The following is a 16,193-nucleotide window of genomic DNA, read 5'->3' on the forward strand; positions in this document are numbered from 1 at the left end:
AGGACAGAGAGAGACAGAGAGCTGTTCTGAGATTATTGGATTGATTGATTCATCATGGTGTTGGTTTCTCATTCCAGGTCATTGGCTATGAACCCAATCCAGAGACCTGAGATGTACATCATTGGCGCCCAGCCCGTGTGCAGCCAACTGCCGGGGCTTTCCCCTGGGCAGAGGAAGCTGTGCCAACTTTACCAAGAGCACATGGTGTACATTGGTGAGGGGGCCAAGAACGCCATAAAGGAGTGCCAGTACCAGTTCCGTCAGAGACGGTGGAATTGCAGCACAGTGGACAACACGTCTGTGTTCGGCAGGGTCATGAGCATAGGTAAGTGAGGGTCCAGGATGGAGAGGGTGGGGTGGTGGTTCTAAGGATCATGGAAGGCGTGGACTGGGAGGCGTCAAGAGCAACACCTGGGGAAAATGGGGCTCCCAAGAGCAGAGGTATCTAGAACAAGAGTGATGGATGGGAAACCTGCAATCCTTCATAGGTTGCTGGATTCCAGTTCCCATCGGCCAGCACAGTCCAGTGGTCAAGGATGATGGGAAGTTCAAGAATCCACCTAGTAGTCATGGGAAAATGTGGTGTGATCTTTTAGACTCGAGTAACCAAATGAAACTTGTAACACATGGCATGATAAAAGTATGTCATTTCATCAGGGCAAGTTATTTGTTGTTTACTGTTGCAATAACTGTTTTCTCAAAATTTATCTTCTGTACTATGAAAATAAATAAAAACTTTTTCTTAAAAAAGGATGATGGGTAGTGTAGTCCGGCAACATCTGGAGGGTCACAGACTCCCCATCATTGCATTAAGAGGCTGGGTAAAGCAGTAGAAGTGAGTGGGGTCCACCGTTAAGGCTAGAGTTACTTTGAGGATATCATCATCATGGAAGTAGGAAGGCGATTTGCACACGGGTGCAAGCATGGTGCACCAATGAGAAGAGAGATGGGTTGTAGGTGGCATGAGTATCACATGCAGAATGGAGCAAATGGTGTTAAAATGTCATGGGAAAGCCAGTTTGTATGGGAGAGGCGGGGGAGCAGGTGGAAAGTAAAGGGGAGCCAGCTAGCTTCTGGGTAGCACTGGTTGGAGAAAGGAAAGGAGATAAGATTAATGCCAAGGGGAAATGGTTGTGGGTGGTTTGTAGAGCCAGGGAAACCTGCATGGAAGAAAAGGGTGTGATTTCATACAGTGCTTGATCAAGTGCTTGAGGAGTAGCAAAGATATAGTGATAGATACAGTACTTTCAAAGACCAATCAATCCTTAATTCTGCTGTGCCTGATTTAAAGCCTTCCCCTCCCTCCTTCAAAGTATCTAAGCATAACAGATCTCACTCTGGCTTCACTATTAAAGAAATCCCTAAAGCAGGCTTCCTCAACCTCTGCCCTCCAGATGTTTTGAGACTACAATTCCCATCATCCCTGACCACTGGTCCTGCTAGCTAGGGATCATGGGAGTTGTAGGCCAAAAACATATGGAGGGCCAAGATTGAGGAAGCCTGCCCTAAAGCATTGATCAAAGATATACCATGAGTTACAGCTCACTACCTTTTTGAATACAAAGGACAAATGGACTGAGCCGAGACTGTGAGTCATTGTAACTTGTCTGTAACACCTTGCTGGTCAATGTGTCATGTACTAGAAGTGTTAAAAGGTTTTCTGATTAGAGATGGTATTGTCTGAAATGACTAAAACATTTGCATTGGAAAACCTCCCTTGTTTCCCCTAACTACAATACACAGAGAAGCTACCTTTGCATTCTGCCTGATGAAAAGTTATGTGAAGCTTAAAGAGTGTCATGCTAGAAATCAGTCCGACAAGAAATGAACCCACTGCCAGTCAGGGCACACAACTCTAATTGTGTGATACATGTGCTTTATGTACTGCACAGGTGTGGTATAGGCACTGTTTTGGAAATGGTCATGTGGAAAGTGGACCTAAGGGATCACTGTGTTGCTTGCTGTCTTACCTATTTTGTATCTCTTTATGTGCTTATTGGTCACAATTAGTATTTAAAATCAGATGCACTCAAAAGTGTCCAGAAGACATAAGCTCTGCAATCAAACAGCTGATCTCTCATTCTTAAATGTGTTGGGGAAATGTACTCTGTACATTGCTCAGAGTCAATGTTACTGGATGTGCTTATCATTATCATTGAAACTGGTTCCATGATTAAGCTCTGGCTGTATCTAAGCTATTGGGAAGTGTTCTAGAACTTCTCTGGGTATATTAATCAGTTATCCACCTGTTTGGAGGGTCAACACACATCTGGAACTTGGGGAGAAGAAGCAGGTTGGAGGTTCCAGCAGAACAGCCGTGTATGGGTCCCATACTGTGGAATACTCTTACAGCAGAGATTTGGCTGGCATCCTCCTTGTTTTTGACTTTCAGGCATTGCTCAAAGATGCTGTTTTAGCCAAGAGGTCTTTGCAGCTGTTTACATTTTATTTTTGATCAGCCAGGCACCTTAATGATTATCTGCGTTTTTTTAAATGGTCTTTTAAGTTTTTATGTTGTACACCAACCTGATATTTTATGATATGGCAGTATAGAAATGCTTTTATAAACAAATAATGCAAGCAAAGTCTGCAACCCACTGATCTATCTTCCTTTAGTTTTCTCTCTCTCTTGCCGGATTACTCAGATAGGGAAGCCTTATTTGGAAATTCCACTTCATTGTCTTACAAAACCCACAGACAATTTGTGCCCTACTTGCCTTCTCTCATCTCCAAAATATGACATGCAGTCCCTTTGCTTCATTGGGCAAGGAAGGAGGGGAGGCTGAGGAATCACTTTGCTTTCTTTCTCCTTCAGTGGAATCCTAGAACCTGCCCACCATGAGAATATGGGGCATCTCCAGGGTGCCATCTGCCCTGCAGTAAAGAGGTTCATTGACAGGCCATTTCAATACTTGAACTGAGGTGTGAGATGGAGACATTGTTCCAAACCCTTTTGAAATGCAACCCTCCGCTGGCAAGAAATGGGGAAATCCGGGCTCAGGTTTGATGTGTCCACTGTGAGGATAATAAAGGAAAGGTGTTAAAAACTACAGCCTCCTTTTCTCAGGGTTTTCCCAGAGCTGGAAAAGGCCCCTTGCAAGGCAGCAATACTGTATATTCCTTCAGAAATTCTCCTTAACATTCAGAGGAATTGAAGTATGTTTGAGAAAAGGGGGTTGTAGCTTTTAGAGTATTTATTTCTCACTGATAAACCTCTTTGTAATCACTTTCCTGGTTTAGGATACCTACATTTGATTGGATGGCTCTCATCGGTTAATTAAACATCAGCAATAATGGGCCATGTTTTAATTTTGAGGATATTTTAGGAAAATGCTGGTTATCTTAAAATATCTTGCATTTCCCCCCAATAAGTAATAATTAGACTGAAATCCTATAGCAGGGGATAAGCCCTATTAAGCTCAAAGGGAGTCACTTCTGCTCTGTATAGATGTGAGCAGTTAATCACTTACATCCAGATTCCCTTCCAGACAATGAGCTGAAAGTGGACTAAATTCACAACAAAAATGTAGCCAACCCCATAAAACAAAGCAACAATATTATAACCTACACACACACACACACACACACACACACACACACACACACACTTTTTGATTAAAATAATATATATATATTTTGTGTGTGTGTGTGTGTGTCTATCTTTTTTTCAGTCCTCTTAGCATCTGTAATTTAAATTCAAAATCTACAATGGCTAGGCTACAGATTACAGTGAAACTTCTTGCTGTACTTTCTATTCCCCACAGGGACATTTACAAGTGAATGTTATAAATGTTTACTCTGAAGCAAGTCCCCACTGAGTTCTGTGATTACAGCATACCTAAGATGTTTTCAGAGTCTCTTGTCTCTAATCCCATTGGAGATAAGTAGATCTAAGCGTATGATCCTAAGTTCATTTGCTTGGGGATAACTTAAGAGTGAGGCAACAGAGACCAAATGGGCATCAGAGGTCATCTATATTGTCAATTATTCAAATAACATTAGGTTACACAATGTTTTCCTTTAAGTTTCCATAGCTCAGTGGTACAGCATCTGCTTCACATGCAGAAAGTTCCAGATATTTCCTGGCACCTGAAATATCCCCTGTCTGTGGCCCTGGAGAGCAGCTCTCAGTCATTGAAGACAATACTGAACTAGAGGGTTGATAGTGTTGAGAGACAATCTCGTGCAGTAGTTAACATGTTCAACTAGAACTTGGGAGACCAGGGTTCAGATGTTCAGCTGTGAAGCTTGCTAGGTGAGCTTAGGCCATTCACTGCCTCTTAGCCTAACCTTACCTCTCAGTGTTGTGGATGAAATGCAGATATGGGGAGGAGGAGGCAAGTATGGTAACCTTGAGCTCTTTGAGGGAAAGGTGGGATACAGAAATGTAATAATAAACAAACAACAATGAAACACGTTTACAATAAATTATACATAAGATTATTTATTAGTTGTTTTGTTAATTAAAATATTTATATACTGATTTCCTCTTAAAATGTCCCAGCTGGTTTACAATAAAAAGTTCCTCATTATTTAATCATAAAAAATACAACAATGCAATTTGATCAGCAGAAACTCTGACTGACTGAAATAATTCATATAATTCCTGTAAGATACATGGGATATATGTGCATAGCAGCCAATGCTGATTACCTAGGAATCCACATAGCAGACTGGGATTTTTTTCCAGGAAAATGAAGAGGGGTGTGTGGGGTGTGTGTGTGTGTGTGTATGCAGGGCTGGTACTGTCCATATAAGCCTTATGTAAATAAATGCATGCACATGGGTTTTGCAAGCCATTCTTGTATCACAATAGAATCTTGAAAAAACCCTGTGTGTGTAAGTATATATGTATTTACATACAGTACTTATAGGACGTCCTACAACAAGTTCTCAGGGTGGCTCAGGCCAAGAAGTAAAACAATTAACAATTCAATAACAGTTGAAAACAAAGAAGTATAAATACAGCATAAAAAAAGTCATGGAGGATAAGACCAGCTTAAAGTTAGGACTGATTAAAAGACCTGATGAAAATGAAAATGTATTTGCCTGGTGCCAAAATATCACCAGAGCCAGTGCCTTGTGAGCTTCCTTGAGGAGGGCATTACTTAGCTGGAGTGGCATCAGGGAAAAGGCCCATTCCCACCTGCCATGCCTCACTCAGAAGGGAGTTCTTGGGGAAAGCACCTGTGAAGAAAATACTTCCAGAGGAGCACATTCTTTTGCATGCCTCCTAGAGATGGTGCATGAAATAAGGTGCATAATTCTATGTGGTGAGAATTCTTCTTTAAGAGCTTCCACGTGATTACATACACCAGGAGTAAGGAACCTTTTTTAGTTGTTGTTGTTGTTGAGGGCCACATTCCTTAGGTCAGAACTTTCTAAGCTCTTCATGTTGTTGACACACTTTTTAGATCTGCATCATTTCGCGACACAGTAATTCTCTTTTACTAGCAAACCGGAGGTTAGACTAACCCCTTTCTAGCCCCAGGAGGAGCATGAGGAGCGTTTGTGTGACACACCTACATGCTGCAGCCGATACACTAACATGTCGCAACACACAGTTTGAAAAGCTCTGCCTTAGGAGTTAATTTGTCAGGGGCAGGCTACTGGGGAATTCTGGCCAGACCCAAAGGTCTGAACTGATCTCCTGCAGTGGAGTTTTGAAATTAAGTCAAGGGCCACATACAATTAACCCAAGGATTGCAGGTTGCCCACCTGTGACATATACTCCACTTGAATGTTGCACCTTGCTTAGCTGCTCAAAGAACTTAAAACAGTAAGGAGAGCCCTGCTGTATCTGACCCAAAGCCTGACATTTTCTGTTCAGCATTCTTCTTTCCAGCAGTAGCATTCTGGGGAGCTGACAAAGTAGGATAAGAAGGCAACAGCACTTCCCTCTTGGTTATTCCTGAGAATCTGGTAGTTACGAACACACTGCCTCTTTGTGGCTAATAGCCGTGATAGGAGCTCTCTCAAATCCCTGAACAATTTCAGTGTTTATTTTACTTCCAAATATCCCGCAGGACATATTTCTTTCCTTTGCCTTCTTGAGGCGGCTGAGAATGAAGCAGAATGGTAGGAGCCACAATAAAAATGTGACGCAAATACTTACAATTTAGCGTGATTCAACCACTGCAGGAGGTCTCTTTCAACCAGGGCTGTGTAGTGCCAATAACTGAGCAGATCCACACACTTCCTGGCTTATATGGAGCCCAGCCTGTCCTTTGTTGTATCCATAGCATGGAGTCAATAAGAGGTCCCAAAGGAACAAGGATGAGAGGATGTCTGATGAAGTAAAGGAATCACAAACCATCTGTCTCCCTGCTGTCATTTCCATCCAAAGATACCAAAACCTTGAGTAATCATGAGGCATATCTGAGGGGCAGGAGTGACACATTCTCACTCCTTTTAAGATTTGAATTTGCTGAATTCAAACAACAACACACAGCTAAAGTGGTTGCTTTGTCCATAGCAACAGCAAAATCCCAATTTGGTGCATTCTATGGTGCATTATTGGACTCCAGTGTACATACAGAATTATGCACAAGCTGAGATTGCTCCCATACACAGATAGTGATTCACACACAAAACTTTCCCTAACATTCAGGGGAGCTCCTGCTCATATGGAGCTCTGTGCACAAACACATAACTTTGGATCTGAATGCTAGTGTCAATATTGAGTAATACTATTATTGTGGGATATTTGCCAACTGGTTTCCTGTTGGAAGTGGCAGGAGACGGGGAAATAGGGTTTGGGGCGAAAATGGGCATGGTGGTGTCAGATCTGGGTGTCAGATGTGTGTTTAAACCCAGATCTGCCACAAATCACATAGACAATGGGCTCTGTGTGTGTGTGTGTGTGTGTGTGTGTGTGAGAGAGAGAGAGAGAGAGAGAGAGAGAGAGAGAGAGAGAGAGAGAGAGAGAGAGAGAGAGAGACCAGATTGAAGGAGCAAGTGTTGCATGCAGGTGGGAGCTGGTTGTTACCCTCTCCTGTGGGATACAACATTGGTTCATTTTTCACCACTAGTTTCAGAATCCCCAGGGGGCAGAAAAAAAGCCTGGGGAGAGAGACTAGCGGGACATAAACATATGGGTTGGTGTGGGGGAGGCTTCAGTGTGGCTAGAGTGGTGGATTCAGAGATAGACCCAGGCTCAATCCCCCACCCCTTCAGCTATAAGGTTTGGCCTATCTTTCACAGGGAGAGGGAGGAGAGTACTGTAAGATCGTACTGGAGGAAGGATTGGGACAAAATATATACCTGTACTAAGCTGGACCGAATCCCTTCCCGCTTACTTTCTGTGTGATTTTCACAGATGCACGTAAGCAAATGGATCTGTTGTTGTAAGTTCTTAGCCCCAAAGTAGCCTGGCCAGCCTTCTGGTCTTAGAGTAAGATGGAGGGTGGGACTTACCATTATATATAAAGGTTGTCTGTGGAATTGTCTGGAAAGAGGGGAGAGGACTCAGTGAGAACATAACAAGAGCCCTGCCAGATCAGAGCATAAGCCCATCTAGTCAAGCATCCTGTTCTTACTGTGGCTAGACAGGTGTGTGTGAGAAGCCCATAAGCAGGACTTGAGTGCAGCAACACTCTTCCAATTTGTGATTCCCAGCAACTGGTAGAAGAGCATAAGAAGAGGCTGTTGAATCGGGTCAAAGGCATCTAATCCCAACACTGTTCTCACAGTGGAAAACGAATCAAGGGGCCCTCCAAACATCCTTTTTATTGCTCATTCAACATTATTTATGCTCAGGATGGTATCAGGGCAGTTATACACAATCCTATTTCTAATACAGTGGTACCTTGGTTTGCGAACGCAATCCGTTCCGTGGAGGCGTTCGCTCGCTGAGACATTTGCTCACCGAAGGCATGATTCTGTGCATGCGCGATGCGCCGATAGAGTGCTTCTGCGCACGCAAGCGTTGTGCAGATCACTTCTGTGCATCCGACGCCGCGGAACCCGGATGTAAACGCTTCCGGTTCCACGGCATTCGTAAATGGAGGTAGTCGTAAACCGAGGTTCCACTGTACTGCAATAGTTTTGTGGCAGACATACAGCTTCATTTCCAGTTGCTGCATAGCTTCTTGCTTAAATCCTGTAACTTTTCATACCACAAATGTTCCAGGGTTTTGTTGTGGTTGTGCTTTAGTACAAGAGGGCCCCTTCAGACGGCAATAATGTGGTAATGGAGAAGCATTGCAGAACAACTAATGAAGTGGAATAACTTGTAGACAGTCCAGTATAAACCCACCACCAATTTACTATTATTTTATCAATGGCATGTTACAGAATACACCTGCAAAACAGAAAAAGGCACCAGTCCAGAGATGCCCCCAAATAAACTTGACAGTCCTTATATTAGCTAAGGTAGAAATTAATTTTGGGTGGTGTGCTATGCAAATAGTCAATAGAACCCAAATTGAGTTGTTTTAATTAGCATTTGGGGGGAATTTCCTTCAGAGACTAGAATCTCATCTTCAGATGGTACAAAATTCTGAACTTACATATGTTTTCTTAGAAGACCTACGGGTATAGGGTGGTATATAAATAAAATAAAAAATGTAAGCCCTACTGCATACAGTGGGACTTACTCCCAGGTAATTGTGTATGATTGCAGATGCACTGAAGGGGTTAGAACTAAGAACCATTGTAGGTGATTCCCACACTGAACTTACTCCCATGGAGGGATGATGGCCTGGACAATTAAATGTGTGAGCAATACAGAACTGCAGAAGCTTGCGTTGCAGTCTAAATCCCTAGACCCTCAGTGCCTCTATTAACGGAGATTCATGTATTTTTGTAACCTTCCCATTCTCTATGCCAGGTAGCCGAGAGACCGCATTCACTTACGCTGTTAGCGCTGCCGGGGTGGTGAATGCCATCAGCCGTGCCTGCCGTGAAGGGGAGCTTTCTACCTGTGGTTGCAGCCGGACAGCCCGACCAAAGGACCTGCCCCGAGACTGGCTTTGGGGCGGATGCGGGGACAATGTGGAATACGGCTACCGTTTCGCCAAGGAATTTGTGGATGCCAGGGAGAGGGAGAGGAACTATGCCAAGGGATCCGAGGAGCAGGCCCGCACACTCATGAACCTACAGAACAACGAGGCCGGCCGCAGAGTAAGATCCTTTTTTAGCACTTTCTCTTTGGGGAATAGGCAAGTTTAGACTGTAACCAGTGTGTTGCATTCTTAACAATGAGACCAGTTTATAAGACCCAACAGTTTATCTGAACCTAATAATAAATGTAAGTAAACAAACGAAAAGCACACAGTTCAGACACCTGAATGCTCATTATTACCGGTACACTGTCTTTTCCGGTAATCATGGAACCATTCCTACCTGTTATGCATGCATATCATTAATAATAATTCGTAAGAGTAGGAGTGGCAGATATTTATGTCCCACTCTTTTAAAAGGACCTAAAAAAATGTGCAAAAAATGGGAAAAAATGTGTTCTTTGGACACTAAGAATTCTACAGCTAGGGGTGTCCCCTTTTTGTGTGAGAGAGACCTCCTCTGCTTTAACAGCTGCATGGCAGGCAACAGATGAAGCTTTCTTCCTGGCATGGAGATGGTAAGGTGCCACCTGTTAGGAACATAGGAAGCTGCTATACATTGAGTCAGACCATGGCTCCATCTAGCCCAGTATTGTCTTCACCGACTGGCAGCGGCTCTCCAGGGTTTCAGGCAAGGGTCTCTCATACCTGTACCTGGAGTTGCTGGGACATTTTGCATGTAAAGGAGATGCTCTCCCACTGAACTATATTCTTTCTCCTGGGGTAAGGGAAATTTCTGTTGAATTTCTGTTGTGAAATGCAATTGTCAACATGTGAATAACTGCAGTTGGATCAGGAGACCTGAACACAGGGCACAAACTCTTATGAGTTGGAAATGTAACACGAATTAACTCAGAGAATAGAGGGGCCAGGTCTGTTGAATGAAGGCTGTGTATGTGTATCTTCGGGGCTCATGTGTCCAATTTCATCCTCTGATTCATGTTTTCCTGATGCAAGGAAACAATATTTTACGAGTACTGTACAGTTATCTGGCTGAGAACATGTGCAATATTTAATTTTTTAAAAATACATTTTAAAGAAAACATATAAAATCTGCTTTTCAGTTTAAAATCTTCTCAGAGCAAACTTCTCAGGGTGATAGCATTGTTTCACCCCCACCCCGGCTAGTGCATTAATTGCAATAATGAATGATGTGTGGAATGCGGTTGCACAAATGACGCATGAAGATACGGACTTGTCAGGCTGTCGCTCCACCTAGGCCATTAACATCACTAGTGATGAGTGACTAACTGCCTGTGCCATTTTTGCTATTAATGTTGCTGCTTTTTTAAAAAAGACTCTAGCTGTGTTCTGTTTAATTGTCTCTACACAAGTGAATTTGCCCCCCTCTATTCTTCCTGGATTGGAGACCAGGTCTTACTGCATGGGGCACCCTTGATCGCTAGGGAGCATCTGAGCATTTTCTTTCCCCCTTCCTTGGTGTCTGCAGCTCAAGTGATGGAGAACGAATTCTTTCCCACTTCAGTTCTCAGGAAGAGCCATAAGGGGGTGGGAATGGGACTGAATTTGTTTCAGTTTTCGACAAAGTCCTGACCCCATCACTGCTCCACTGCACTCTTGAATTTTTAGGGCCCCAAACTTTTAGCTTTATTGCCTGTTGTTTGTTTGTCTTTGACGGTTATCTTAGCCTGCCCTTTCCTTCCATCTGTCTCTTTCTCCACTTGGTCTCTCCTTATCTGTCTCCCTTTGGCAGCCCTGCAACGTTGTTTACCCGTTCAACATGTAGTAGACCTCAATCATCAGCCACTCCATCCAGTGCCAAGCAAGGCTGAGAGGAGGCTTGGCTAATTAACCACATAGGAATTAGCCCATTGATTCCCTTTACATCCCACTCCTTTACAAGGGAAGAATCAGAAAGGAATTTGAGGTGGAGGCCGAAGAGGGACAGATTTTAAACAAATTCCACGAGTCCAGTTGGTCTGTGTTTCAGGTTCAGACATCTTAGCTTCCTCTGGAAACTTGTGCTCTTCACATTGTTTACATAGCTCAGTCAAAATCTTTCTTCAAATGTTCCAGTTCGTAGCTACCTGCATTTCAGCAATGAAGATACATGAGGAAACCATTTCTTTCTTAGCGCCAAATATCCCCCTTTAATGTAGGCATACAGAGTTGTGCCGGCATCACTTGGAAGGAAGTGCTATTCATCACAGTTAGATTGGTATCCAGGTAATCAATTTAGGATTGCCTGATATAAATAGCAATTGTTTGTCTTTAGAAGAGAGCTTCCATGCCACATCTGGCTCTCAATCCATGTTTTGATTGATTAGACTGCCATGCAGCTCTTGGAGGGAGCTCTTGTTTAAAATTATCATTAGGTCCAATTAGCTAGGACAGAGATCAGAATCCACTTATTCTTAAAATTGGCTCCCGTGGGCTTTTTGTACATGACTGAGGAAGGCTGTCATTTAAAGAGACAGTCTGCCACCATTACATCTGGTTTGGCCTCTAGATAATGGAAGTAGAATGCAGAATTAGGGTTTCTGTCTCACGAACAACATGGAAAGCAACTTTAAATTCCATAATATCACTCACTCTGGACTTGAGACTACGCTCAACCAGCCAAGTCTTATTCAGTGTACATTGGCATTGAGTTGGTTTTCACAATCTGAGTCTGGTCATACAGCATGGTTACTGGCACTGCTAGAGAGTCTGCCACTGTAAGGGAACCATGTGCTATTCTTATGTGTGTTTTCCTGCAGCCCCATGCCCCAATGCACATATTTGGGCATGATGTGGAAGTTAAACCTCACACTTGCTGCTTTGCTGTGCCTTTCATTTTATACTTTGGTTCTAGTGGACTCACCTGCCCCTAAACTCCATATGCTCAGAGTATATACCGGTAGAGACCTCATTTTGAAACAGAACAATAGTAAAAGATATGCTAGACCTCAACATAAAAGGGGGGGAGCCTTTAACAGATGAGGTCCTCCAGAAACATTTGCAGCCATATGGCAAGGCTTTCACATTTGTTGAAGCAGCAAGGCCCAAATTAACCTTTAATCCTGCATGGTGGATTTCCTCAGCTGCCAATTCCCCCCTCTTCTATTCCCCCCATCTCTTTCATTTGCACAATAGTTATTATTATCTTCCTTTTTTATAATAATAAAAAATGTTGAAGTCTTACACATTTTTTAGTTAAGTACTGAAGGATGCTATTGTTGGTTAGGGTGTGGTGGCGGTGTGTGGGATTACACTTTAATTTGCCTATATGGGAAAAAGGAAGCGTGGCTTCTCTTTTCCTGATGACAATTAATTAAAGTAAGGTTACCAGATTTTTTCATTGAATCCGGGGACACTCTGAATGAATGAATGAATGAATGAATGAATGAATGAATGAATACTACACGTTCGGGACATTGATGCTGTAGCGATGGTTGTGGCAGGGGGGCGGCCGCCGCCTTGACCTCAACCACGACGTTTCCCATTCCTCCAAGGCATCTATCTCCTTTCTCCATGAGCCTGGGCAGCCCCTGAGTTGTTGGTTCTTCAGTGGTGGTGGTGGGGAAGCGGTGCGCGGTGGGTCAGGCATGGAAGGTGGAAAAGGAGGGTCAAGAGCAGTGTGCAAGCAGGAGGGGGCGGGGATCCCTCAGCTGGGAAGGGAGGCTTCCCATTGCCTAACTGAGAGATCCCTGCCCCCTCCTGCTTGCACACAAGCTCTGATAGGCAAGGTCGAGGCAGCCCGGAAGCTGCATCTTAGAGCCCCTGCACCACCATCATATGGGGACTTCTGAGCAGCTCCTGAAGCCAGCCAGAGCCAACTGCTCTGGGCTGCTGAGACTGCCACTGCTGCGTTTCCTGGGGACATTAGATGAAATCTGGGAACATTCCGGGGATGGAATTTGTCTGGGGACTTATTCGCAAATCCAAGGACTGTCCCTGGGAAATGGGGACATTTGGTAACCCTAAATTAAAGTCCCCACCCAAGGTACTGAGGTTTAAGCCTCCCTGGCTTTTGCTACTGGGGTTTAAGCATCCTTGGCTTTTGCTACAGAAGCTCATCCTCCTCTCACATGTGCAGGGGCTGTTTATGGTTGCACACTGTAAGCGAGCGTCATTCTGCACATGCTTAAAGGCACTGAGTTAATGAATTAATCGAATTACTTTTCTTAGTAGTATGTCTGTCTGTCTGTCTGTCTGTCTGTCTGTCTGTCTGTCTGTCTATCATCTATCTATCTTTGCAATGCTTAATTAATAGCAAGAGCAACAAAAGGACATTGAAATAACAAACAACAAAGGACACCACTGCAGTACAGAAAAACAGAATCCATAATTGCCACCAAACTCCTGCATCCCCCAAGGCCCTCTGGAAAAGATGAATTTTAACAGTGCAGTAAAAACAGAATAGTGATGGAGGCAGGCAAACTTCTCTGGGGATAGCATTCCCCCCCCCCAAAAAAAGAGGTGCTAGAACCAAAAAGGCCCTCTTTCTAGTGCCCAAACCTACCAAACTTCAGAAAGCTAAGGGTTATGTAACAGAACCTCAAGTGTTGACTTGAGCATTCAAGAAATTTGTCCTTTGCGGGAGGACGAGGAGATTTGTATGCTGGTTCTAGACTGTTGAAGGCTTTTAAAGTGAGAAACAGCACCTCGAATTAGGCCAACAAATGAATGTTGTAATTTTGCAACCACAACAGCATTGGAAATTGGATTCATGACAAAGCAATGGTGAGACCTTGCTCAAATGACACCCTGAATGTAAAAAGGCAGGAGGAGAATATGATTAGATTTCCTGGCTCTGATACAGTTGCTGGACTGAACTCAACATAAAATAAAAAATCCAGAAGTATAGCAGAATATTTAGAAAGAAAAGAAAGTTGTTCTAATGCTTTTTTAAGCCAGGAGGCTCATCTCCAAGGCCTATCAATATTTCTTTATATAGGAAAGAACGCTTTCCAGGTTTGCAAAGCCAGAGTGCTCTGCTGCTGTGCAGCCTTTTGGATGTTCCTTTTTTGTGCACAGATACTAGTTCCAAACCCACTTGGATTGGGCCCCAAGTGCTTTATCTGCATCACTCAGCTATAATTAGAAATTGGTTTGAAGATTGTTTCCATCATCACAGTTCTCTCCATGATGGACTTATCCCACCATAGTTAAGTGGAGTAGATCATAACTTTGCCAGAGGCTCCGTGGTATTTGCTCACAATTTGGATTGACATCAATTTTTTTGTTTTGTTTTAAAAAGCTGTCATAAAGACTCAAAGTTGAAATACAGATTTTTAAAAGATGCATGGCTACCATGAGGGCAATAGATTTTATTAAGCAGTAAGCATCCAGCAGCTCACCATGAATCTCTCATCTCTGATCCAACACCAGGCAGACACATTGAATTTTGTAACATGCCTTGTAGGGTTTGAAGGGGGGGGGGAGTGTTGTATTAAAACAGACAAGAATTCTGCGGTTCAGGTACTGTATTTCTTGAAGGTGCTGCTTCACACATCAGTCTTCCAATTAGGTGTACATAAATTACTGGTGCAAACAAAACTATATAATGTATTTATATCAGACCTTTCTTTCATGATGGTGGTGCCTCAAGTTCGCTAAGCGTATGCAGGATTTCCAGGGGTTTTCTCATCCAGACACTGATCATAATTCTTTGGGGAAAGGCATGCGCTTTAAATGTGCTTTAAATCTATGGTGTGTATACGGCCTTAGTTTCAGCAGGGTTGTTGTACCATGTACCTTCAGAATACTAAAATGCCTACTAATGGATCCTCTGTATTATTTAACCATTTGTGGCACATTCATAGCTGGGAGGGAAAGGAACAAGGCATCCTTGATTACTTGGAGGCATTTTTTAACTCACGACAGGTGATCAAGCTAGTGGCTCTTTTCAAGCAACTATAATGGATGAAGAATGTACAGTGGGGGAAATCTCTCCTCGTTTAGATCACTGGCTTTGAAGTCCACAATTTCCACAGCACGCTTCAGTTTCAGAGGCATCCAACTTGTGACAGACATTTTCAGATATTGGAAAACAAGTTTCAGTCAACGTGCTTGCACTCAATTCTCAACCTTGTATTAACAGCAACTCACATGACATTCTGTAGCCACTGTTACAAAATTCATGGACTGTTACGGTATACTCATTACCAACTTTTCAAAGCTAGAAAAAAGGAATACAGTAATGGAAAAATGGGAGTAGGCAAGTGACTGACCACCAGGTGGCGAACAAGATGCAAATAGTTTATGCATCCATGCGCTTGTTGGTTTGTGGTGTATATTCTTTCTTTCCCAACACCACCCTGGCTAAACTAGACGTAAAGGTCGCATGATGCAACTTGGGCCGTGCCAACTTCCTATAAAAGTGTGTTGCCTCACCCACACACCATCCCATTGTTTCTTCCCTGCTGTTTTACTCCCTAGTGGGAGTTGCATCCATTATCTGACAAACATCCATCCGAGAAAACAACAACATATGGGCAGTTTAAAGCCCTTACAAGGCTGCTTAAATGGAGTATAAAAATATAATGCACATAATCATATAATACAATCTCACCATTACCATAGAATAACCTTTTTACACGGCAGCATAATCTAGTAGCAAGACCAGCACCATGCCATTAAAATTAGCTAAAATACTTTAAAGCAATTTGGGTTTCGGTTGGGTGGGTGCACCAAAAAACCTTTAAGAGAAAGTAACTTGAAATAAATGGACCTTCAGAGCCTGTTTGAAGGTCTGTAGTGGTGGAGCTGTGTGCACACAACAGTCCTTGGGAGGGAAAGCAATGAAAAGGCCCTGTCTCAGGTACCTGCCAACCCAATTGATCTTACAGGTGGATCTATGACTACAGTTTCCATAGGTGATCTTGGGGTCTGAGCATCGCTCGTAAGTTGCTCTGATAAGACAATATACAATATTCCAGGTAACAGAAAATGGACATGGAGCCACCATGCTTTAAAGTGTTAGATTAGGTTTAGGAAGATACAGCCCACATGGCTGAGATGTTCATTATATCAACCTACCTTACTGGACTGCTATGAGAATGGGTGAGGTATAAGAAAATAATGATGATGATGATGATGATGATGATGATGTAAGCCCAGTGAGGCTTGCTTCTGTGCATAAGGTTGCACCAGTTACTGCTTATGTTGTGCCAGATTTTAGTGCTG

The 16,193-nt window shown here is 43.2% G+C and overlaps 1 protein-coding gene across 3 annotated transcripts in view; it reads left to right on the top strand.

Annotated features, from left to right (window-relative positions):
- WNT5B (Wnt family member 5B) overlaps positions 1 to 16,193 on the top strand; it is a 107,629-nt gene that overhangs the window by 89,834 nt on the left and 1,602 nt on the right. For all 3 annotated transcript variants that reach the window (XM_035127460.3, XM_088676807.1, XM_088676806.1), the window contains exons 3-4: positions 78 to 325; positions 8,831 to 9,123. In XM_035127460.3, the coding sequence (XP_034983351.1) occupies positions 78 to 325; positions 8,831 to 9,123 (541 nt within the window). The remainder of the gene's footprint in view (positions 1 to 77; positions 326 to 8,830; positions 9,124 to 16,193) is intronic.

The sequence above is a fragment of the Zootoca vivipara genome, chromosome 9 (assembly GCF_965207765.1).
Source record: "Zootoca vivipara chromosome 9, rZooViv2.hap1.1, whole genome shotgun sequence".
NCBI classification, from domain to species: domain Eukaryota; kingdom Metazoa; phylum Chordata; class Lepidosauria; order Squamata; family Lacertidae; genus Zootoca; species Zootoca vivipara.